Genomic DNA, 26,158 nt, shown 5'->3' on the forward strand with positions numbered 1-26,158 from the left:
ACATCACCAATATAGCTGTAGTGATGAGAATGATATTTAAAATTGTGTTTAGTCTAGAATGCCTACTTTAAGTTTGGGGGAAAATAAACTATAAATTAAAAATATATAATATAAAGAGATATGTTGACTGTGCTATTTTGAATAGTAGCAGGTAAGCAGATGTATCTTCAGTTTTCCTCTGACTACCTTCAACAAAGTAAATGGATCGTTGTTTTTCTGACAATGTGGAATTAGGGTTGGAAGTGTCAGAAACGGGGATGGGGGTGGAAGGGTGCATGGGATATCAGCTTATGAAAGAATTGCACTGCTAGGCAGCATGGCACAAGTTGTCCTTTTCACCTCAAAATGTTCTTCACACTCACTCTGATTTACATCAAGCATTGAGATGAAACACCTCAAGTTTGGAAATGTTGATCAAATGGAATCAAAGTCTTTTTTTAAAAAAAAGCCAAATTGGTTACTTTCAGATGGCCTTCCTTCTGATGTGTAAAATTCTACGCTTCAATCCTCCATGGTTACGAGGGAAAATGATAAAAACTGATACTAGTGAAGTGTCCACAAAACGTTAAAAAGTCACTTGGTTAGACAGAACTGGACGATTATAGCTGAAAAAGGAATAAGACTCTTTTTACAGCAATAAAAAATGAGGAGGCTAGGAGTAAGAAGAAAATGCTCATTTTTTTCCACACATAGGTGATTTGAGTAATAGAATTAATTATCATAGTATGACAGTAAAGCAGATAGGGTAAACAATGGATATGTTACCAGAAAAATAAATGAAAGAACATTGTAAAAATGTGTAGCTACGTTAATCAATTAGACCTGTTGACTTTTTGTTAGTTCCAAGTAACTATTCCATTTCTAACTCACCACCAACAAGGTCTGATTGTGAGGTGTATTTGACAGAGAGGAATCCATGTCATATTGGGAAGAAGACAGTTTCTAACTAGATTTAGACGAAATGAAAAACACCAGCTCTTTTTAAAAATAAACACTTTGTGTCAATAGCATGAGTCAAGCATTGCATGTGAAATTTAGGTTATGAATGCCATCTGAACCCTTATGAAACTATTTTTGCAGAATTTTCAGTATTTTCCTGGAGGTGTTACAATTTATTTCAATTTATTTTAAACCAAGTTAATGTCTTCAGGAACAGACAAGGGAATATTATACAAATGTATAAAGCATGTGGATGCTAAACTGTGTACTGCATAATTTTAATGCAAAAGTGTCCATCTTTGCAATGTCTTAACTAAAGACAAGTCTACTTTCTGACAGTGGAATCTTAGTGACAACATATGGAATTCTGTAAAATTGCAACAGTATGAACTGAGGTGATAAGTTCTCAAACTGTAGGTCAGTAAATTTGTGTTTTAATGCTCATGTTATAAGAGAGACAGAGGAAATAAGGAAGAAGCTCACACAAGAGTTGAAAAAATCAATTCACCAACATTATACCTCATACATTCTCCAGAAGACTCATTGCACTACAAATGTATGCATTTATTTATTTGAAAAAGTGTCATTCATGACTCCTATTCTGCTTGCAGTAAACATGTGATGGAAATATTCAAAATCTTTTTGAGTTGAATGCAACATCAATGCCTCAAAATTGGCAAGAGTTTAATTGCAGGAGCTATACATTTTTTCTTTTAAAAATGACTGTTGGTGTGAACGAAATTAATTAAAAAATGTAACAGAGAGCCAACACTGACAGGAATGACGAGCAAAATCTGTACCAAGCCCAGAGTGGCTGCAAATAATTTCTGCAGATGAATAGTCCCTTATTGAAGAGAAAATCAAATATCCCCACAGACCATTACTTGGGATCTCCTTTACAGCAACCGTTCAATAGACGAGAAGGTCTTTAATATAAAGCTGAACACACACTTATTCCCATCTCTATTTACTGATTACTATTGTGTGGAGTGAGCTTTAAAGATATCATTCATATGTGGCTCAGAAACTTGGCTTTCTCACCAATGTTGTCTTTCCACTCAAACAGTCCGCAATTCTGCAGTTCCTTGCACTTAGTCTCAGTAATTCGAGTTGTTTAGATTTTCAATCACATTGCAGTTTGCAGATTGTAATCGCATCGAATTAACAGGCTGAAGGAAGTTTGTTTTAAATTAAAACACAACTAATGGGAGGAAAACAGATGAATAAATAATTACCGGAGATTAAATGCAAAAGTGGGGTTAATTTAGTTGACAGAAATTATATTTCTGCTCATTTCAGAACCAGACTGGAGCAAGACTCTGGCTTCACCAGCATGAAATAGTTATCGCTTGCAGTATTTGAATTGACACCGTGAGCCGTATCTGCATAAAAGCTGCGTGGGTGGGTCAGTGTGCGGCTTGAAGGGAGAGTTTGTGACAGTTTGTACGTTTAAGAATAGGTCTATGTATTCAAGTATCTGTACCTGTGTTGGGGGCAGACATGGCACTGTCATTCACATGCACAAACACACAGCCAAGAACAGGAGAAGTGTGTAAGAAATGGCATTTCATATCAGATTACAAATTGCAAACAGTCTCCTTAGAGAGACGGAGCTGAGTTCGTTCAGGACATTTTGCAATTGAATCCAGAATAGTGACTCCTCCTTCTAGAAAGCAACCTCTGGGGGTTTGGCTAAAAGAGAAAGCGAAGCCACAAGTCCAGCACCCTGCGCTCCCTTGCGCAGAAAATCCACAGCGCGCCCCGGGAGACGGGGCCTCTCCCACGGCGGCTCAGAGCACACCAAGTCCGAAACAAGCAGTTGCCTCCGGTCGCAGTCGGACTGCTGCCTGGAGCCGGAGCCCACAGCAAGTACTCACTCCCAGCTCTTATTGCCCGTTTAAACCGAATCATTCAGAGAGCGCGGCAAATCGCTGCAAGTTTTACACTTGTTTTCTTTTCTCTCTCACGGACCTCGGACCAGGGTCAAACACATGAAATTTTGCAATCTCACTGCAGGTTAGATAAAAACTCCTTGGTTTTGTTTTGCGGCACATAATGCCGTGCAAATCCCTATCTCAGATTGAATCAGCAGTCCTTTTTTTAAAATTTCTGGTGGCTTGTCCATGACAAATCTTCAAGAGATTCACAAGATTCGCAATGGCAGTGGGAAATTCTCGAATTTTTTTTTATAGTTAAAGGTGGTGAAGGGGCTGACTGCAGCCTCTCTAGTTGTGAGAAGAAATTCTACATTCGTGTTAAATCTAATTTCTTCCCGCCAGCCAATGAGTTAATCCCCATTCTTTACTCGATATTTGCTAACAAACCCAAAACACCAGCACCCTATTGTTAAGAAAAACGTTTTGCGTCTAATAAGATTAATTCCCCCGTTTGTCTCCACTTGCGCCCCTCAGTCGTTCGTTTCCTCCTGTCATTGCTATCAGTTTGCCAAGAGCCCACTTCCTCTACACTGTCTAGTGTTGGAGCAGTTTTTATACATTTTTTAAAAATGTCTGGCAGGTACTGAAAGGGTTACGCCCCGGGAATGTTTCAGCTCCTGAGAAGCAAATGTGTTTCCCTTCACTCCACTGGCCGTAGCAAAACCAAAGGAGGACTACCAGAGTAAGGAAAGCACCCCGAGTTTCAGAGCAACTAATTCACACCTCACCACACAATCCTACAGCCTTACTGTAACTAACCCACGAGACATGACAACGCACCACTGAATATCACACCCCGAATTTCTGGGAGCTAAAGTACTAATGATATCGATTAGTAAACCATACCATTATGGAGTATACTTCACTATTTAAAATAAATTGAATCCGGTTATTGAAGCTGCCACTGCGGTTAAAACTGAATCTAACACATTACAGTGTTCAATGAGTGCCATCTATCACATTTAGAAGCCTACACCACCTGACAAACTGTGGCTATCGGCCTTTGCAGATAGTGAGTGCGTTTCCAGTTCCAGTGAAATGTACGAGAATTGACAATGTCGAACTCATACAGTTAGTGCAGATAAACACGGAGCCTATTTCTGCACAGGATCACAGCGGGTTGGACTGCCCGTCCATTCACTCCCATTGTACCAAGTGCAGAATCCAGACACAACACAACTCCTAAACTACACAAAGCAAGAATCCAGACAGAAACATCTCCAGACCACCACCCCCCGCCAATTATTCCCAATTCTATCGCCAAGTGTACAGAATGCTGTCTGTAGGACCACTCTAGCAGCCCCCATCCTCCACAAGTAACATCCCTCCCGCAAAGGTTTCACACACGGATTAGTAAATAGGGAATTGTCCCCACGCTTGGCAGCTCGAATCCGCCTCAATGACTGAAAGAAGTTTGGGGGAAGCGGATGACAATCTGACCGCAATCAAGGTGTACCCGATCAAACAGATGTAACCCTGGTTAGAATCTGCTGTTAATGTGAACCCAGTCGTTTTCTGTGGGAATGTTGATAAGAGAGTAGTTTGCTCGGTGCGAGTGCCTTGCTGTCTGCTCCGAGCGTCTGGGAGAGAGGTTTGACCCTGGAGTGAAAGCTGGGGCCTTGAATCTAAACTCCAGGTCGTTGAATGTTGATGGAAACCTCAAGCTATATAATGTGCTATCGATTGTATTGTCCTCTGGCTGCTCTCTAACAATGTCAATCGCTGCCACAACAGCCATTATCCCCCTCTGTTATTTAAAAAAAAAACCAAAGCTCTTCGTTCACAAAGCATAAGGTTTTTAAATGATAAGAACACAGCTGAAGCGGAGCTGGGATGGCAAACGCGGTTGTCGCATTCCAGCCGAGAAATCAACTTTTTTTTTCAGTACATTCACTTCTATCAACTTTCCAAAGAGTAATCTTCTTCAATTCAAATCCTCAATCCAGAAAAATAAAACACGTCAGATCTTCTCCCCACTTGCAAGCCCGCAATCACACATTTACTCAATTTCTCACGGTTAATTTAGGCGTATTTTGTTTAGAAAGTAAAATTCGTAAATTGGCAAAATATTTAAATCATACTGGAACATGAAACGTGACCCTGCTTGAGCTTCATGACATACCGAGAAGACGGTGGAACAGTGGAACTAAAGAAGTCTAGATTTCCTTTTTAATCCCAGATCAGTACAGATCGAATGTGAATACTTGTGTGCGCGTTTACCTGAGTGTGAACTAGAGTGCGAATTGTGCGTTTGTATGTGTAAATATTTTGTGTGAAACCTGAATGTGAATGCTAGTGTATGTGAGTAATCTGAGTGTGAATCCTTGTGTTTATCTGGCTGCACTGTCATTGCAGGTATTTGTATTCGTACGGGTAGGTGCGCTTCTGAATTAATATTTGTGTCTGGGTGAATGTTTCTACCTGCGCTGCTTCATGTCCGTGAGCGTCTGAATGTGCAAGTGTAACTGTTAATCTGTGTGATTGAATGTATTTGATTGTGTGCCTGTGATTACGTGTCAAGAGTATACATCGATGTGGGTTTAACGGCATGTGTGTCAGAGAATGTGCGTGTGTTGTGCTGGGGAAACACATAAACAAAGTAGTTCATCAATAGTAAATGTTACAGGTCAGTAAGTCCACATGATGAAGGTTCGTTTCGAATGCATTCCTCAGCCAAACTAAAGAGGACGTTGTATAGGAATTGTGCTAACCAGCTATTGATCCAGTTGGCTTTAACTGTTGTGAACACGAAGGGCCAGAAAGGACGCTGTGCAACTACATTTAAAAATGGAAAGAAGGTTCTTAGCAGCCCAATTTATGTCCTTGCCAGCGCGAAGCTCTGAGAATGCTGATGTGCTGCTCGCCAATACAAGCCTTGCATGCTAAACACGCCGGCTCCGAATTCCAACCCTACTAGGCTTGGTATTAAATAGAACAAAGGAGCTAGCAGCAGGACTACCTTTACAACTTGCACACCCAAGCTGGAATGTCATGCGGACTGCTGCTATCAAATGATGCCGTCCAAACACTTCTGCAGCATGTCCCCCTCCTCCCCCTCCCCATATCTGGCCAAGAACTCGAGCCAGGTCTGTGAATTAGGAGAGAGACAGGCAAACTAGAGATGTGAGCTGGAAACTAAGTCAAGCTAACAGGGCGCACAGAGCCGCACGCCAGAACCTGTTGTGTGGTTTCGATCGCAAACTGGAAGGTGGTCAGTCTCCGACAAACCAATGCAATTTTGATATCCAACTGAATATACTTTTTTCCCTATCAACATTTATTATATTCGAAAGCAAAGTTGTAAGAAACAGATGTAAAAGTGATGTAAAATGTCAGCATATATTATTCCATAGGGAACAACTCTTGGGAAAGACTGTGTCGTCTTTTTGCAAAAAAAAGTCTCTTGAATTCTTTGAACAGTTTTAAAGCCTCCGCCTTATCCGAGGATAAACATTGTTTTCGACCAGTTTAAATGAACATTAGCAGTAACCCTTCGAGCCCCGGCCGCCCCCTGTACCCCTTGCCCCTCACACCGCCTCAGCGCCAATAGCATCCTGAGGGTTTTTAATGAATACTTATTACAGTCGAGGTGGAGATGAGGTATCGATCAAGGAACTCATGACCAATCTGAATCAACCCTGCATCCTCTTCTGGCCTTGGGATTTGAAGCAGGAACCACTAGGGCAGACGTGGAAGGGTTAATTAAATAAACGCTGTGGGGTGGAAATCTCACAGCACGTGCTGGGGGGTGAAGAGAACCGCAGAGCCACCAGGGTTCATCAATCGAGTATCCCTCTCACATCCCTACATCTATAATCTGCTTTACAAATTCCCATTCAGTTTTAGTTCATCGGGAAAATTTGCTTGCTGATTCCAAATCTTCACTTCTGAAGGATTCAATAAAATTAATTTTGTTGAAAAATGAATGGAATGAGTTCAGTTTGCATTACCCTCTGGTGGTCTTTTTGCTGTTGCTTAATGAAGAACCTGATTAATATTGATTTGAAAGATCCCATTTTTATACTAACCAAGGACCCTGACTTCACAACAATTACAAGCATTGTCCTCAACCTGGAAGTGTGATCACTCCTCACTAACATGAGAAAACCTTGTCTTTCTCTCCACAGCCACTCTCTGGTTAAGGACACCATTACCTCCCAGAACTTAACCAGATGTCTTGTAGGCATCTTTCCAAAGGGGAAATAATTATGCCACTGCAATTGTGACTTTTACCTTTGATTTGGATTTAAAAATGATGAAACCCTTCAAAAACACTCATTCATTAAAACAAAAGGTGGCTGAGCAAGTTATTATGTAGTATGTAGATCCAACTAAAGTAAACGAGAGAGTTACCTTCTTTGTTGGTACTTGCAGACTTGGCCTTTTCCCATGGTGCCATTTGCTTGTCTTCATCCTGTGGATCCATCATGGCCTTGTCATTGGGCATGTACCAGGTAGAGTTATGCTCTGCCATCAATGATTCAATGTCTATCGTGCTGATGGCAGCCTTACTAGTGTCTGTGCCACAAGTGGCCAGTTCTGTGTCCCCATTCTGGCCGGGGCACTCGGCTTTTTTGTTCTTCATGGCGAGAGGCTGGTCCTCAGATATGCTAAACTGTTGCCGCTGCAGCTGGATCTGCGCTTGCAGAATCTCCAGCGGGTGAATCTCGTCCTGGGTTGACGTGCTGGTCGGGGTGCGAACCTGCTCCATGCCTGGTGTGCCCGGGTGCCCACTGCCAGTGCTGCCAAGCCCAAAGCTGTCAGCGCCAGGCCCTGTGTTGGAGGTAGTGTTGCTGTTCGGGTGTGCATTGAGCATGCCATGGCCCATAGGTTTCTGGCCACTGAGCAGACTGTGGTCAGCTCGCTGCAGCTTGGGGGAGCTGGTCACTAACCGGGTGGTCTTGGGTATGTTGTTGTCAGAGCTCGAGGACACCTCGTCTTCATTCCCATAGTTGTTGCTGACATCATCTGAGAAGTCAACCTGAGGCGAGCTGCCATCTGATTTCGTCACACTTTGAATTCCGCTATCCAGGGAGGACATGAGGTCAGGTTGGTCAGGGAGCAGAAGGTCGTTCCCTTTTCCCCATGATGGGGAGGTGAGGGATTTATCCTGAGGGGTGCCACCTCGGTCACCAGCGTGACTAGACTGACCCTGCTGCCCTGGACTGACCCCAGGATTCACATTTTCAGCTGAGTATTTGTCAAAAAAATTCCCCGGGCTGACGTGGCCACTATCCCGTTTTCTCCGGCCTCTCCCTCGCCCCGTCTGTCCTTTGCCTTCGCTCGGGATGGCCTCCAAGGCATAGTTTGGGGACAGGTTGCACTCTGGTTGGGACGGTGGGTTAGGCCCCTGCGTGGTATTCTGTGCTGTAGATGTGCCCAGCTTGCCACTTACACTGCCAGAAACCCCCATCTGACTGTTCTGCTGAGTGCTGCCTTGGAAATACTCAGACCCATTGCCCGTGCTGCCAGTCGAGGGCCCACCAACATTCCCACCACCACCCCCACTGCTTGGCCCAACACTGTCCTGCTCAGTTTGGCTCAGTTTCCGTTTCCCTTCATTTTGGTTCTTTTTATTAAAGGTGACGTTGAGGTTCGGAGCACCTAAACTGGCAATCATGTTCTGGCAAGCCGTGGACAGAGCAGCCAAGCAACTCTGTCCATAAATGGTGTTATCCTTTGAACCGGGCTTGCTGAAGGAGCCCAGCGACAGCGATCCTATCTTGCTCAAGGAGGACCGCTGGTTGGCCTGAAATTCAGATTGGGGGGGTGGGTAGGTACCGGGTGATGGGGCCACTCCAGGGGGATTGTTGTGTGGGTTTGAGGGTCGGTTTGGCCCCCCAAACGGAAAGCCTGGTTGTCCGCCCATTGGGGTACCTTGGAAATCAGGTCCGGCTCTTCGATCAGTCGACGTGTTGGGGAGGCCCATACCCCCGCTGGGTGACTGCATCTGCGCAACATTGGCCATGTTGTTGGCAAACTGGGAGTGCATCCCAGGCGAGTGCAAACCCTGTACGTGTCCGTCACCCGGCATTCTCATTGGCTCTTGCATCCCCAGTCCATTCCCACCTGGCCTAAACAGCATACCTGAACCATTCTGCTGTAAATTCATCTGGACAGATTCATGGGGGCTGCCTTCAGGAGGCACGGCAGAGCCACCCATCCTTCTCTGAAGCATCTCGCCCGACGGGTGATGGCCAGAGAACCAGGCATTCTCCTGGCCCATCTGTGGATTCTGAGGATCGAAACCGGGCATCCTCCCACTACTTTCCCTCTCAAAGCTGGGCTGCGACATGTTTGCCACCTGGCCACTGTGCACTATGCTGTTTTGGTTAACGTCAGCATGGTGGCTGAGGTGCTGGAGTTCAGGTTGCCTCATCCTGTGCCGTTGGTTCCTCGATACCATCTGCTTGAACATCATCAGCATGTTTTGCCGCTGCTGCAGGGACTGTTGATCAGCCCCAGGATGTTGCAGAGGAGGCCCTGGGGGGAAGCCCTCAGGACCAGGTGGTGAAAACTCATTGGGAAGCCCAGGGTATGCAGAGGGTGATAGATGGTTTTCTAAACTTGCGTTGTGCATACTGTTGCTACTCCAAGTAGCACAATTGTCCACGTTGTGGTTATTTGGAAAGTCAAACCTTGGCCGCTTTGCCACATTGAGATATGGAGCATCAAAATGCTGTAGTCTCTGATTGGGCTGCTGCTGAACATTGAACATGGGGTCGCTGTAAGGGTGCATATTCCTGTTCTCTAATCTTTGAATGGGGTACTCAAAAGGAGCGTGCTGATTCGGCATCATTGCCCCAGTGTCCTGGAGACTGGAGTTCGGAGCCCCTGCCTCCGCTTGCTGCTGCCGAGGTATCGCTGGGGGACAAGAGTTCTGCCGCGCGAGCAAACCTGCCTGTTGCTGCATGAGAGGATTCCTGGCAGCCACACTAGACTCCATGCCCACCTGCATTTTTCGAGCATTCCCAAACCTTTCGTAGAACATCCCGTGCTGCTGCTGAGGGTGGATCTTGCCCAAGCTCACCAGGCCGGGAGTCCTGGGCATGGGGGCATTGGCAGGAAAGTTGCCCCCAGGCACGTGCCGGCCTGGGCCATAGTGAGGAAGCTGGGCACCAGACTCCGAGGGAGAGAACACGGGCATGTCGAAGGGCCTGGTAGGGGGGTCATTCTGGTAGTTGTACTCCATGGAGTCCACAGCTGGCTGGTTCTGCAGGCGCCTCTGTTCCAGTCCATGCGCCTCGGATGTGGAAGAGGCTGGAAGGCCATGGAAGGAGGCAGCTCGGTTGGGAGACTGGTCCAGGGGGAGGCAGGGAGTGTGGTTGGAGGACGGGGTGTGGTGCTGGTGGTACTCTGAGAGGTTACCTGGCCTCCCCACCGGTGCTGCCTGCTGTGCAAAGCCTTCGCCTGGCCCCCCTCCTCCAGCCCCACCCCCTCCCCCACCCCCTCCCCCTCCTGCAGTCTGATTCTCCCCCAGGGGGTCATAGCTGTCCCCGAAAGCATGCGGTTGCCCAGCCAAGGGGTTGCTGCTGTAGCCAGGGGTGCCCAGCAGACGTCCCCCGTGCAGGCACGAATGGCCAGGCTCGGTCCCGCAGAAGCTGCCGCTGAAGTGGGGGTGCCCGTGCGGGTGGGGGCCGCCGGGGAAGTAGCCATGGGCGGCCTGGGGCTGGGGCTGCGGCGGGGGACCAGCAGCTGCTGCTGTAGGAGGCGGCGGTGGAGGAGCCTGGGGCGGCTGGGGGCCACCAGGAGGAGGCGCCGCCGTGCTCCCCGCCGCTGCCGGAGCCTGGGGCGGCTGCAGGGCCCCGGCCCCGCCGTGCAGCTCCGAGTGCCCCCCTCGGGGGTGGAAGGCGTACGGTTCCCCGCCCAAGGACGGGTTCATCCCCAGACCCAGCATGGGGGGCTCAAGGGGACCCAGAGCCTGCTCGTCCATAGCGCTGCCACTGGCCCCGGGGAACGTTGGGCTTTTATAGTGACCCGACATAACCAGAGCAGCCTGGCTGAAGTTTCTCTCCCCTCCCGGGCCACCACCGCTCCTGCTGAACTGATCCAGGCCGAACATAACTTCCCAAAGCCCACCCCCCCCACCCCAGGTCCAACCTGATCAATACGGCATGACAACCGGGAGGGAGCCCCGAGGGCTAATTTAAATCCCAGAGAGAGGGGGCAAAAGAAATAGAGAATTTGAAAACCTCCCCAAATTAAAATCAACAAGACGAGTAAATAAGAAGAGGAAAATAAATGCGATCCCCCCCCCCTTCAGTATCCAAAGTCTAAAAGAGAATTGTTTAAAAATTTCGAAAACATTGAGGAAGAAAGTCACCCTCTCAGATTCACATTGTGATTCTAAACACACTCTCTCTCTACAATGACAATTTCACCCTTCATATCCTCATTATTTTGTAGTAGTTGTTGCTGGTTTTAAAATAAATTCTTGGGTTTAGTCATCAATTCTTAATTTTCTCTTTGTTTAACACCTCCCTCCCTCCACTACCAGCCCCCACCCCCCCATTCGCCGGGAGAAATGAAGTCCCCGGGCGCTGCTCTGATCGATCAAGGGAGAGGGGATGGTGGGGGGAGCTGAGTTTCCCCCCTTGATCCAGCGACAAGTGCCCAGGAACCAGGCGGTGGACAGGGCGAAGCGGACGGGAAGGGGTGGGGAAGAGGTTGGGGGTGGGGGGCAGTTGTTGAGAGCTGGAAAGGGAGGCGCTGGGACACTGCACCCGCTGCCGCCGCTTACAGTGGCTCCAAACTTGCATCCATCCACTGACTTGAGACCGCCGGAGCTGGAACCTCTCAGTTGAAACGCTCGTCTCCCTTTTTTGTTGGTCTTTCCTTTCTGTCTGTCTCTCTCAAAGCCTTTAATCCAGCACCATGTGAGAGTGAGTCTAAGCTGAGCACTGCTTCTGTCCTCTGTCTCTCTCTCGCTCGCTCGCTGTCTGTCCGTCTCTCTGTCTCGATCACTAGTGCTGGCTTGAGAAGCACTGTCTGATCTCATCCCTCGGAAAGCCAGCAACAAGTTTGATACTGCTATCTGCAATCAATTTCAGCCATTATTCTTCCACCAATCATTGCTACGCATGCTCCTAGCCAGAAGGCGGGGCTTGGAGTTAAGGTGGACTGAAGTAAACCCCCCTTAAAAAGAGAGACAAAGAGGCAAACGTACAAAAAAGGAAGCGAGCAAGAAAGGAAAAGGGGAGGGGGTGTCCTTACACAGTGCATGCAGGATCTAAAGAGCGCCGGTCTAATTGATAAGCCTTGGTTTAGCTGTCCGCATTGTAAATTAACTGCATTTAGAAAATGATTTGCCCATTGCGTTCACGCTGCGCTGTGTTCTCAAAACAGCAGTCCCCCGTCAAGTTAACAGTATTTTCCGAAATCTGTTGGTAGCGAAGGAAGTTAAAGCGGACTCCGAGAAAGCCAATGGTTTGCTTGCTCCCCGCAGCTGAGAGTTTAGCGAGCCCATTCCATCTCTAATTAAGTTCGTTCGTAACCACAGACAAACGCAGCAATGCTGTTTTATCCAGCATGTCGCGTTCCCCGTGCTGATTGTGAAAATGGTGAATTAAATCTAGTCGGAATGCAAAGGGATCTTGCTGAAGTTTGTTTTTTTAACCGAGGGTTTCATAAGAACGATCTCCTCCCGAATGAAGAGATAGCGATCCGGACAGTGCACCTACTGTCTCCACCGTCGCCATTCGGTTCAAGTTATCCCTAACCTGCCCCTGTTCTTGCCCAGATATCATTCCGATGGTTGATCAAAAAGAAAATGAACCAAAGGTGAGGGGAGGGAACCACAAAGACAAAGGTTTAAATTACACGGTTAAGGAGCCCAAGCCTCCTTAAACAACGCAGTTAGTCTTCCGGGGGGCGGGGGGGATAACGAACAATTCTGTTGTGATGCTAAAATCAATAGTGCAATTTAATATCTCCTCTTCACTTTATCAAATATTTATGCCAATAACCTCTAGTTAAAATGTTTAAACCTTTATGTGATCTGGGCGCGGGGTGGCGGGGCTTGAAGTTCATCCCGCGATTAGACTCAAGCAGAGGGACGAGGCTCCCTCGCCAACAACCCGATCATCTCCAGAGAGAGAGAGAACGGGGAATCTGGAACTCACACGCTTATACACACACACACACAGAGGATATCAGGGTGAAAATCATCGTCCCAGTTGAATAATTCCTACTATTAATACAATTAAACAGTAGTCATGATTTTAAATATTCCCAGGTTTGTTCCGTTTGGAGGGTCTTTTTAGACACAATCGATTTCTACAATGCGTTGTTAATTTCAAGTCAGTTTCACTTCAGCTGGAAAACAAAACCGATTTTTGTTAAAGTTTAGAAATGGGAGTTAAAATGTCTTGAACTGTCCGAGTGCGGGAGGCAGAGGGGGATTAATGTATTGCAGTAATTTTTTTAAGAAGAATCTCTGCTCTAGCTGTTATGGAATCCAGGGAGCTGGAGCTGGTGATTAAATATTGATTCTGTGTAATTAGTTTTCATGTGAGCCATCCGCGTGGTGATGTTTTTAGGTATTGAGTAACAGCGTCGAAATGAACTTCGACACTGAAATTATTAGTTAGGATGTGACAGGCTGCGAGAGATTTGAACGAATTTGCATTGTGATTTCAGAGAGAGGAGACAGAACGAAATCTTTCCGAAGGTAACAGAAATGAATAATTCCCCCTTCTCGTTTTCATTCCGGGTTTAAAGTTTAATGACATGTAGGAACGGCTTACAACATTCTCTGGGGCTGAAGCTGAAGCAACATATTTTATGAAATAATATTTGTGGGTGATCATCAACACAATGCAAAAGCAAAGACACAGATTATGTGTCTCTCAGGTATATCCCCCACACCAGTTATACTGCACCGGTGAGCTTTGTTCGTTATGTATATCCTTTAAAAAACATAACACAGCCCCCAGTCTGAGAAGTTGAACTGTAGTCTCTTCCTCTCGATCAAAGTTCTTTAATCCCTATTTATTTTACATTGTATTGTGCTACCTGAAGTCTTCAGTCCCTCTACATGCACCTAGATTCAAGGAGATTGCTTACGAACTCCGATTCTTCCCCCCACCCCCGCCCCCTTTTGTGTGTATCCTTAGCCAAGGAACAATTATAGAACATAATATTTATCTGGGTACCCGACTCCAGACGCCGTTTTCTCTGCATCCCCCTTCCCTTTTTTCCCCCCTCTCTCTCTCACACACACTCACACACATACACAAACACAAAGCACTTGTTCTTTGTGGTTTTGGACAAGGATGTGAAAGCTTGCACACGTGGACATTGCCATCTTGTGGCGTTGGTTGGAACAATCCAGAGTAAGCGTGCGAAAGTAGTTGTGTTCAAACATTATTTTTTTTCATAGAAAATTATGAGAGCGACAGAAAAAAAGTCAGGACAAAACTAAGACGTTGAAGTTTCATCGTTTTTATTGCCGTGTAGTTGAAGGTGTCGCTCTGTGACAGCTTGGCTCTGTTCTGTGCGATGACAGACGCGCCCGAGGGATCTTTTAAAGGGATGTTGTCTCATTGCTGGCCAGCGATATCAGACGTCGAATTTCCTGAGGAACACATCTGTACGTGCCCGGTTTCTAAAAATAAATCCTCCCCCTTGAGTAGGCCCACATGGATACCTCACTATTTGGTTAACAAACCAGGCTAACTGGGCTTAAAATAAAAACAATACTGCAGGGATAGATTTTATTCATCCCAGAGTCCAGAGGGAAGTAGGGAGGAGATTGGCGAGGTACTGACATTCATAATGGCACTATCACTGAACACGGCCAGTAAACTGTAAACAGGCAAATGTGGTGATTGTGTTGACAGCAACCTTGATAAAACAGCACTGGTTATTACTGAGTAGTTACCTCCATCCTATGTAAAAATTATGGACTTAATTATTCGAAGTATCTTTAAGGAACATTTGTACAGTTAGGACCTAGTCAGAAGGAGTCAGCATATTAATAGACGGAAGATTGTGCCTAACCAACCTCCTCCACTGAGGCAATGCAGGTTTTGACAAGGATAAGCTATTAGTCATTAACTGAAAGCTTTAAAAAAAAACCCCATGGACAGGGACTGTTTCATAGTTCAGTGATTCACAGGCAATGTGAATTTGAGTCTCACTGGGGCCTTTCAGGATGGGACCAGGCATCCTGCATCTAATCAGGAGCTTGTAGGTTCAACTTCTAGTAGGTTCAACTGGCTCAAGTGCACTTCAGAAGTTTAGGGGCCTTCTTGTGGTTCAGTGGTAGTGTCCCTTCTTCTGGGTTAAAAAACAGTTTCAAATCCCACAGGCTCCAGAAGTGTGTATTAACATCTCTGAACTGGTTGATTAGGAAAAATAGGTTAATTTTTTTTTAAATCAGTGGGGATTCAGGATTACCCATGGGAATGTTGAAGAAACTGGCTAAGAAATAACACAAAACAATGAGCATATTATGTCGGAGTGGAGTTGATTAGTACTGAACTGTGTGCCTTTGTATTTACTGACCTGGATTCCAAATCTCAACATGAAGTGGTCAAATTTACAGATGAACGAAAACTAGGAGGGGCAAAAGAATCAGAATAGGAATTTTAGAATGGGTTGGATAAAATATGTACATAGGAAGAACAATGGCAGATTGAATTTAATGAAGTAAACTTGAATTGTCAAGTGCTACACAGAAGAAGAATACCTAATACCAACTTTACAGGTGTGTAGAACTAGCTAAAGATTAATCTGAAAGCGAATTAAGTGACTTGGTACTTAGTGCTACCTAAGTCCAACTAAAGCAGAGCTGCAAAAAGCCAAACTAACAGGATTTTGAACCATACCATCAGCACAGTGGAAAGTATGTCAGAGCAGCTGATAGTCAATTGTTACATGGTGCAAGCTCTGGTCAACAAGGGATAAAGAAAACATTACAGCAACAGAGACACTGTCTCCTAGCATCAGTTAAAGACTGGAGAAACTTAGACATTTTTTTAAACTAAAAGGGTTCAGCTGGGAGTTGTTTAGGATTGTTCAGGGTTTATTGAGAGTTGGCCCAGAATATTATTTTATATTAAATGACAGGAAAACTAGTGTGACAGTTTCAAACTAGTGAAAATGAATTTTAGGACTGTATCAGAAAACTTGTCCTTGCTCAGATTGATCAACATGTAACTTTATCTTACCAACTGGATTTAAGGAAGGTGGAAACAGACAGCATCAGTCAACTGGCTTGTCTGTGTCTCACCTGATGGCTTAGGGATGAATCCAATATTTAATCAAACAGGGACCAGCCAGGAGAGTATGTGGGGTGCAGGAATTATTTAAAATACTCTCTCGCTAGGAAAAAAGAAAAACAGCTGGGAAACTATCTTAGGTCCCTGTTCCATGATGCCATTTGGCATGGACTGAATTGGGCTCAACAATGGTGCAGCCCATTGTTGAATAGCCTCTAAATGTCCAAATGGAATAGAGGAGGCAAATCTGGTATTTGTTAAACAGTATTTAGGATGGGTGAATGGCCTTCATTTGTAATTATATATCAGTTTTCAATTGTAAACTACTTTTAGCCAAACAATACAACAGAGAAAGCATTTAACCATGTGAAATGTCAGTTAGTGAAAAGTGATGCAAAGAATTGTTTATATGCTATTCAAAAACAGCTCTGGTAAGTATCTAGGTGTGGGATTAATACACCTGAGTTCCCCGTGCACTGATTTCTTAAAATGATCCATTTTACAGATGTAACTAACATTGTCTTCAAGTACACACACAACATTCTTCCAGTCACAAGTAAAAGAGCGAACTGTTGATCAGATAGTGTTTTATATATGGTATGTGTTGCTTGAATTTTTTCTAACCAATATAAATGTAGAGGCTATTCAAAAATGGGCTGCACCGTTGTTGAGCCCAATTCAGTCCATGCCAAATGGCATCATGGAACAGGGACCTAAGATAGTTTCCCAGCTGTTTTTCTTTTTTCCTAGCTAGAGAGTATTTTAAATAATTCTTGCACCCCACATACTCTCCTGGCTGGTCTCTGTTTGACTAAATATTGGATTCATCCCTAAGCCATCAGGTGAGACACAGACAAACCAGCTGACTGATGCTAAGATAACAAGGTGTAGAGCTGGATGAACACAGCAGGCCAAGCAGCATCAGAGAAGCAGGAAAGCTGATGTTTCGGGCCTAGACCCTTCTTCAGAAAATATGTCTTTTTCCACCTTCCTTAACTCCAGTTGGTAAGAGAAAGTTACATGCTGAACAGAAAGGTAAGTAACTCAGTGTACTGTCATTGCAACATTATAACACTAAGTATGATTTTTAAGTTCCCTGCAGTGAGCTGCACTCCTGAATGCTCAGATTCTAGTAATAAGATATAAATTACTACCTGTCCCTCACAACTACCCAGATCCAACAGTGTCCTTTCCATAATGTGTCTGCCTGTGGATGTTTTTTTAAAAAAAAACAAGCAAACAACAGATGATAATTTTTTAAAACAGAGTTGCAGTGGTGACATTGAACTACTAGTGTCCTTGTGAGAAGGGACCACGCACATCACTCACCCTGCCATCCTCATGAGTATGTTGTCCCTTACATTTATCACAGAGCAGTGGCAGCATCAACATCTACAATTTATACTGCAACAGAATGCCTGCGATGTCACCGAAAGTGAGTTTGGTTCAGTTTCACTGAAGTTCACTTCTTTTCCTGGAAAGAACTAATGGGAAAATCACAATAAACTGAAGCCATCCAGAATACCTCCTCAGAAATGTTCACACAGAAAAATCAAAATCCCAACAGTGTAAGGAATTCAAGACAGGAGCCAGAGTTTTGAATAGGACTGTAAAGCCAGGTGTCTGACGTCATTCTGCCTCTCTCAGCAGATGTCACTCATTACTGCAGCCGGTCCATATCCAGATTACTCATCAGAAGGCCCACTGAATTATGATTTCTTGGATAAAACGGCGGAATCATTGTACTGAAACCAGCAAAAGCACTGGTAAAAAAAATTGCACAATCTTACATAACAAAAGTTTAATTTTAATTACTATGTCTCTAAATTAATGGTCATGCTCACCTGACCTCTGAGTTAATCCTAGACTTTATTTTTATTTCCAACAAAGTTTTTCCGTTTTTCTTTGAAGTTGTTAAACGTAGGAATAGAAAAACAATGAGAAGAGTTGTATTGTTTTGAGTTTTGATCCCTGGATCTTAAGGCTCAAGTTAAAATTCATTGGTAAATAGCATGGAGTTAGTTACCATCTCTATTTTTTCCTCCTGCTTTCCTGAAGTTGTTGGCTCCTGCTTGGAACTTTCTTTCATGTTTGCTGTTAACATAGAAACCTAGAATATAGGAGAGGAGTTAGACTATTTGTTCCTCTGAGCCTTCTCCAACATTCAATATGATCATAGTTAATCACCCAACTCAGTATCCTGTTCCTGCTTTCACCCTGTATCCTTTGAACTCTTTAGCCCAAAGAAATATCTCCTTCTTGAAAATATTCAATGTCTTGGTGTCAGCTGCTTTCTGTGACAGCGAATTCCACAGGCTCACCACTCTTTGAGTGAAGAAATTTCTCCTCATTGCTCTTAGACTGTAACCCCTGGTTCAGGACTCCCTGGTCATTGAGAACATCCTTCCTTCTCTTAACCTGCTCAAGTGAGCATTTGATAATCGATGTAAGCAGCCTGTTGGATCATGAGCTTGGCATTATAATCAAGACTGATACTTTCCTCAGGTGAAATCAAGTATGAATAGATAAGAATTAATGGAAAGCTAGCCCTCTTGAGTCCAAGTTCACTCAGAGCAAATGTAATGTCCCCATCTGGTATCCTGGCAGATATTAGCTCAATATAAACCGATAAACCCAGGATACGTGATAGGAAGCAAAAAATATATGAGCTTTAAGTACATTACAGAGAAACGGTTTTGTATGTAGGCGGAAGTAAAATATTGCAGGTGCCAGAAACTTGAAATAATAGAAAATGCTAAAACATACTCAGCAAGGCTGTCAGCATCTCTGAATAGAGAAACAGAGTTAATGTTTCAGGTCTGTGACCTTTCATAAGGTTCCCTGTAGGTTAATTAATTAATGGAACAGTTAGAGTGAACATTCAGCAGGTGACAATAAGCTGTGGATTATGGGTAAAAAAGAGAGATAAGAATGATTAAAATAGTCTCAAGTGAGAACATCTATGAGGTAGAGAGAGAAAGCTACATGAAGTGATGTCACAAACTGAGAAATGGCATCATCTTAAAATGCTGAACAGCAAAATGAAAGAATGCATTCACCATTTGTATCTAGCAAACGTTTGAGCTTCTAAATGTGTCAGCATGATGTATCCTAGTTTTTAAACTGTTTCAGGAATTACCATTCTAATATTTATTTGGTTCCTGTAGGTGTTTATAATGAAGCCACCCCAAATTCCAATGCCAAATGTGAAGCCAGCACCACACTGCATTCAGCATACTGGCCCTGCCCATGCAAAGCAACATACAGGTACTGCTACACTGGGAGGTAACTGAAGGTGAGCACTACATAAACTATGTGTGGCCAGGGGCTGGTGAAGATGGCAGAAAATGAACTAAAACCTGGTAGCTGAAGAACCAGCTTATGTCCTTATGCTAGACGAAGTGTTAGATGCAGGTACAGTTACAACATTTCAAAGATATTTGGACAGGTACATGAATAAGAAAGATTTAGAGGGATATGGACAAATGCAGGCATGTGGGACTAGTTTAGTTTGGGAAACTTAGGTGGCATGGACAAGTTGGACCGAGGGTCTGTTTCTGTGTTGTATTATTCACGACTCTATGACTGTCCTAGCTGCACTGCCTTAGGAGCCAAATCTCACAGGGCCTCATTTGAAAAGAAGAATGTTATCTGGGTACCAACATTTTCTGCAGTTATTAGAGAATGTGTCCAGCACCACACAAGAGCTGAAGGCCATTATGAAAGAGTTCATTTGTTCCAGTCAGGATGGCTGCTTATCAAGACTGTACTAAAGGTGCATTAGGTGATATTCCAACCAAATGTAGACAAGTTCAAAGTGGCAGAAATCTTAAGACCAGTTGCAGTGAGTGGTCAGAGTGCAAAAGTGAGGGGGCATCAATCTCCACACTCTATCCTACGTGCTCTCAGGAAGTTGGGCAATCCAATCCACAGAGCAATTACTGCAGAGTTGCACTGTCTTCATTGCTGACTCGATGCCTGTTCAGAGATCAGGTGAGTGAGGATGTGTCCGGCAATAGAAACATGATTAGAGTGGAAACAGAATGGCTGTTGCACCTCAAGTGGCATTACATCTAACCCCATTAGGAGCCCTGCTCAAATGAAGGAGATGTGCTAGAAACTAAACAGCACCACACATCGAGTATAGGATTTGTAACAAAGTCAGATGTGGGATCAGGCGTAAATAATGAGAAGATCATTTTTCTTTATTCATCTGTGTGATGTGGGAGTTACTGGCTGGCCAGTATTTATTGCCATCCCTAGTTGCCCTTGGAAAGGTGATGGTGAGCTCCCTTCTTTGAACTGCTGCAGTCCACTTGCTGTGGGTTGATCCACAATGCCGTTAGAGAGGGGATTCCAGGATTTTGACACGTCACTGACAAATATGCGCAAAATAGACAATCAGTGCCAGCCATCTGAATTACTCTTGGAGTACCTAGAAGGAGCACTGCTATAGATTAACCATAACTAAACAGCCGAATCTCTGCAATAACAGAAAAAAATGCCACATGTATTAGTTATTGTATTATGCATACACAGAGAGAGAACTGCAGCTGCATCAGTTGAATGGAGCACCTGGGTAAAGGTATTGAAAGGAGACCCTGGCTCTTGCCACCTGCAAAAGTGATTCAGTTGGATTCTCTTCTGATTCTTCAATAACAATGATTTGCATTTATATAGCATCTTTAGTAGTCTAGACATCCTAAGGTGCCTCACAGAAACGTTATCAAACAAAGTTTGACACTAAGCCACATGAGAAGCTATCAGGATAGATTGCCAAAAGCTTGGTCAAAGGGCTAAGGTTGAATAAGCAATTTGTAAGGGACAGAGAGGTACAGGGAAAGAATTCAAGAGATTGGGACTTATGCAACTGAAGGCACTGCTGCCAATAGTGCAACAATGAAAATTGTAAACATGCAAGAGGTCAGAATTGGAAGATACCATGGAGAGTTATGGGTTTGGGGGAGTTCAAAGCAGTAGGGAGAGACAAGGTAATGAAAGAATTTGAAAACAAGGATGAAAATTTTAACATAGTAACATGAGCAGGTCAACTGTAAATGTATGTCAGTGAGCAGGTGGCAATGGGTGATTAGGATTTGGTTTGAGTTAGGTTACAGGCAGCAGAGTTTTGATTAAATTTAAGTAGAATGGAAGATGCATGACTAGCCAGGACAGCACTAGAACATTTGAATCTTGAAATAATAAAGGAATGGAAACAGTTTCATGAGCAGATGAGGGAGGAATAGAATCGGCTAATGTTATCGTGATGGAAATAAATGTTGTCTGCATTTTGTACTTTCCTCACCTGAAATGAAGCTTTCTTACCCCAGCTTGCTTCATCCTGATGTTTCTCTGGATGACAAAGTTGCTAAGATTATGACGCTTTTGAAGATTCGAGCCACACTGTTATAAAATGATCCCAATCGCTTCAGGCTGCTAAAGCATATTTGGTATTGCTCCTGGCACCTGCATGAGTTTCATTATGTCTTCATTCAGCTGATGGCTATCTCAATAGTGACAAGATATATGGAGCTGCAGATGGTGAACTTGATCACCTGGAAGCCAAACAGTCTTTCTTCCCAATCCAATAATCCTAACATTGTGCAGTGATTGAAAATGAATATATCATGACTGCTGCTTGAGCAACCTATGGACTCCGTCCCAACATCATTCTACTAATTAAACCAGGAACTTTGGAGAATTCAGTTGTCCTGAGAAATTTGCAGAGACCATTCATGGAAATGAAATTGTTACCTGCCCTATCTCTAGGGTGGTGCAAAACCCAAGGCACATTTGTCAAGAAGGACGTGTTCAAAATTGCTCAATATCTCCACAATCATAAACCAATTCTCATGAGATTATAGACTATAATTCCATGAATATCCTTGTGATAATGATGCCATGCCAACCCCAAACTAAACCTGAAACAAAATAAAAGGGCGCACATGCCTTATCCACCAATTCAAGAAAAAGTCATCTCCACCCTTTCTCTACTTTGTCTCAGGTGCTTATGATCCCAGAGTGAGGTCCTGTGGTGGTCCCCCCAATCTGCCCAATCCTAGGGATGGTTATTTCTGCCTGGTACATCTATGAGACGCAATGCTGTAGGTTAACCATAACTGACATTATCGATGCTTAGAACAAACTATTTCCACTGAAATCCAGAACTGATGACCATAACCATGATGGGTCGTGCCATTTCTGTGGTGGAGATTTGCTGAAATCAGATTTTATTAAACCTAGATTTCTCTTTCACTGGTGAATTATAGCCTTAGAAGCAGGTTTATTCTGACTTTCTCAGTAGGTATACCTCTTAGGTCAAGACAGATGCGGCAGTCCACATCTGGTTCATTCCAATCCACCTGTAGCCTTCATTTCAGAGAATCCCTCCAGTGTGGGAGCAGGCCATTTGGCCCATTGAGTCCACTGACCCTCTGAAGACCATCCCGCCCAGACCCATCCCTGTAACCCTGCATTTCCCATAGCCAATAACCTGCACATATTTGGACTTTGGGAGGAAACTGGAGCACCCGGAGGAAACACGAGAATGTGCAAACCCCACACAGACAGTCATCCGTGGGTGGAATGAAACCCGGTCCCTGGCGCTGTGAGGCAGCAGTGCTAACCACTGGGCCACCATTCATTCTCTTCTTCCCACTCTAAATATTGGAAGTTAGTGGAAAGCTCAAGGGGGGAATGTTCATTTTCAAAATTATTATTACACAACCGAAACCTTTCCTTCCTTTGTGAGGCAAAGATGTTTCTCTGTTTTTGAATGAGAGAGCTTTTACATATAATCTTCATTCTGTACAGCTCTCGTTTTCAAAAAGTAATGGAAAATTATGGATCAGGGTTGTATTATGCCATCCCCTGTTCCAAACCCCCACTCCACCCCACCACAACCACCAACCACCAACCTCAGTCGCGTATTGCTAGTATAATACTTTGTGAAAGGCAACAGGCAAGTAGATACTGTACCAATATGTACACTAGGCAACTGTTTTATTAATCGTGCCTCATGTCACCATCTCCTTTGTCTCCTTCCATTTAGTTTCTAGCAATGTTCCACTTGCACACATGCCTGCCATCCAATTACTAGCGTGCATCATTTTGATTTGACATCATGATGTATTAAAACTATGCTGCTGCTAAATTAAATGTTTTCATTGACAACATTCAACGTTGTGTAACCAAATGTCGTACCAATGACTGACATACCAACATTTTTATCAGAGATCAGCTGGGTGTACATTATGATAAAAGTGGTTTGAGGCCATTGTGAGCTGAATGGTGGCAGCCAGCTCTGAAGTGGCTTTGAATGGGATTTTGCTCAGAATCAGGTGCTTACACTTGTCACCTTATATTGCTATCTGAATGCAACAGCAAAAAAGTCATATAAGGTAGCAAAAGTCGGCTTGAATAGTAACTCTCTGGATTATCTTTTATGTTTTTCTCTTTGTTTTCTACAAAATTCCTCTTTGTTTATTTCCATCTTTTCCTAAACATCAAGATTCATACCGTGGGTGGAAGCCTCTTTCGCTATTATCGCCTAAGTTGTCATTCTTCATTGTGAACCTGGACAACAAGTGTCAGTGGGATATCCATCATGAGATGCATCACAGCTGACCCTGCCCTCACCTGAATGGAATTTCCATTAAGACTTTCAAGATAATCAGAATGACAATTAAGGCTATTCCCTCTACACATTGGCTCTGTGTTCATTGTTAGTTAGCTGTTTTTGCAGCACTGAGTTTCCTAGAAACAGATACATCTAACCATTTCTGTGATTTGTTTTATAAAATGCTGCATTGCGTTTTTACATTTAACCCTTAAATGTTCACCAGTTAAAGCCTGGAGGTCTATTGAATTCCGTTATAGTTTTTGAACACAGCAATACTATCATATCGCTAACATTCAGGATGGCACCACTTATTCAGATTTAATTACTGGTTAAATAAAAGCAAAGATATAATGCATGATGTTAAACATCACTGAAAAAAGCAATGAAACTAAAATCATAGCTCAAGAAGTTAACATCCAATTTGTGAAATGTGTATTTAATAAGCATCAGATCCTATAAATTAGATCTTTTGGATTAAACGATTATAGGGCTAATCTCTTGTACACTTTAAGGATGAGATTACACAGTTGACTTGAATTCCAGTTTACCCAAGTAGTTCAGTATCACAACCAGAACCAAAGCCTGATCTCTGACTTATGCCAATGGATGTATTTATGTTTCAGCCACTTGTTCTCAAATAAACAAGTTCGAAGTTTAAATGTTGCGAGGTAAGGTATTAATGGCTGGATATTTGCCATTTTCAATATGCAGTGCCCCTAGATGGAATTTTGCATAGATAATGGATTACCCTAATGGCTCAGTATTCAAAATGAATAGAGTTGTTCTACTCCATTGTCTGTCAATCTGCATACATTAACAATTCAAATAAACTGTTCCAGCTACTAGAACAACTTTGACTTAATTGGTTTCTCAATAAAACTACTCAATGTATTTCCACAGACAAAACATCATCTGTGGTCCTCCACATTGAATATGGGTGAAAAAATACATCTTTCATTATAACTTAATTATAAAATACATGAAGAACGAACATAAAAATCTCTGCATGTCACAATCATTGACGAGAACTTTGGATAATATTTTCCCTATTCTAGCTAAGGAACGTTGAGGTCAATCATAGCATCTACAACAATTCCAATTGAGATCCGTTAGCTCGGAACAGATAGTGAATTGAACCTGGGACCCTTCTCAAATATAGAGGTGAATTTCCCATTGCTTCAGACAGTGGGACTATCAAGGGAGATAGTAGGAACTGCAGATGCTGGAGAATCCGAGACAACAAGGTGCAGGGCTGGATGAACACAGCAGGCCAAGCAGCATCATAGGAGCAGAGAGGCTGACGTTTCGGGCCTAGACCCTTCATCAGAAAAGGGGGAGGGGAAGGGGGTTTTGAAATAAATAGGGAGAGAGTGGGAGGCGGATAGAAGAGGGATAGAGGAGAGGATAGGTGGAGAGGAAACAAACAGGTCGAAGAGGCGGGGATGGGGCCAGGAAAGGTGAGTGTAGGTAGGGAGTTAGGAAGGGGATAGGTCAGTCCAGGGAGGACGGACAGGTCAAGGGGGCGGGATGAGGTTGGTCGGTAGGAGATGGAGGTGCGGCTTGAGGTGGGAGGAGGGGATAGGTGGGAGGAAGAACAGGTTAGGGAGGCAGGGACGAGTTGGACTGGTTTTGGGATGCGGTGGGGGGAGGGGAGATTTTGAAACTTGTGAAATCCACATTGATACCATTGGGCTGCAGGGTTCCCAAGCGGAATATGAGTTGCTGTTCCTGCAACCTTCGGGTGGCATCGTTGTGGCACTGCAGGAGGCCCAGGATGGACATGTCGTCTGAGGAATGGGAGGGGGAGTTGAAATGGTTCGCGACTGGGAGGTGCAGTTGTTTGTTGCGAACCGAGCGTAGGTGTTCTGCAAAGCGGTCCCCGAGTCTCCGCTTGGTTTCCCCGATGTAGAGGAAGCCACACCGGGTACAGCGGATGCAGTATACCACATTGGCAGATGTGCAGGTGAACATCTGCTTGATGTGGAAAGTCTTCTTGGGGCCTGGGATGGGGGTGAGGGAGGAGGTATGGGGGCAGGTGTAGCACTTCCTGCGGTTGCAGGGAAAAGTGCCGGGTGTGGTGGAGCTGGAGGGGAGTGTGGAGCGGACAAGGGAGTCACGGAGAGAGTGGTCCCTCCGGAAAGCAGATAAGGGTGGGGAGGGAAAGATGTCTTTGGTGGTGGGGTCGGATTGCAGATGGCGGAAGTGTCGGAGGATGATGCGTTGGATCCGGAGGTTGGTGGGGTGGTACGTGAGGACGAGGGGGATTCTTTTTTGGTTCTTATTGCGTGGACGGGGTGTGAGGGATGAGGTGCGGGAGATGTGGGAGACACGGTTGAGGGCGTTCTCGACCACCGAGGAGGGGAAGTTACGGTCCTTGAAAAACGAGGACAACTGAGATGTACGGGAGTGGAATGCCTCATCCTGGGAGCAGATGCGGC

General features: G+C 44.4%; 1 protein-coding gene and 1 long non-coding RNA gene across 8 annotated transcripts in view; one reads left to right on the forward strand and one right to left on the reverse strand.

The window, feature by feature from the left end:
• Positions 1-11,933, reverse strand: part of mn1b (meningioma 1b) — a 137,623-nt gene extending 125,690 nt beyond the window's left edge. For all 6 annotated transcript variants that reach the window (XR_007264623.1, XR_007264622.1, XR_007264624.1 and 3 more), the window contains exon 1: positions 7,230-11,933. Coding sequence is in view for 3 of the 6 variants with exons in the window: in XM_048611187.1 (XP_048467144.1) it covers positions 7,230-10,938 (3,709 nt within the window). In the remaining 3 variants the exon portion in view is untranslated. The remainder of the gene's footprint in view (positions 1-7,229) is intronic.
• Positions 11,934-13,436: 1,503 nt separating this feature from the next.
• On the forward strand, positions 13,437-24,568 carry LOC125485969. 2 transcript variants are annotated; one of them, XR_007264688.1, is made up of 4 exons: positions 13,465-13,545; positions 17,750-17,865; positions 19,267-19,394; positions 23,610-24,568. It is a non-coding gene; the product is annotated as an uncharacterized LOC125485969 (long non-coding RNA). The 2 variants fall into 2 exon arrangements; XR_007264687.1 differs by lacking the exon at positions 17,750-17,865 and having other exon boundaries at positions 13,437-13,545.
• Positions 24,569-26,158: the final 1,590 nt, after the last annotated feature.

Source organism: Rhincodon typus, chromosome 24 (genome assembly GCF_021869965.1).
Source record: "Rhincodon typus isolate 14 chromosome 24, sRhiTyp1.1, whole genome shotgun sequence".
NCBI classification, from domain to species: domain Eukaryota; kingdom Metazoa; phylum Chordata; class Chondrichthyes; order Orectolobiformes; family Rhincodontidae; genus Rhincodon; species Rhincodon typus.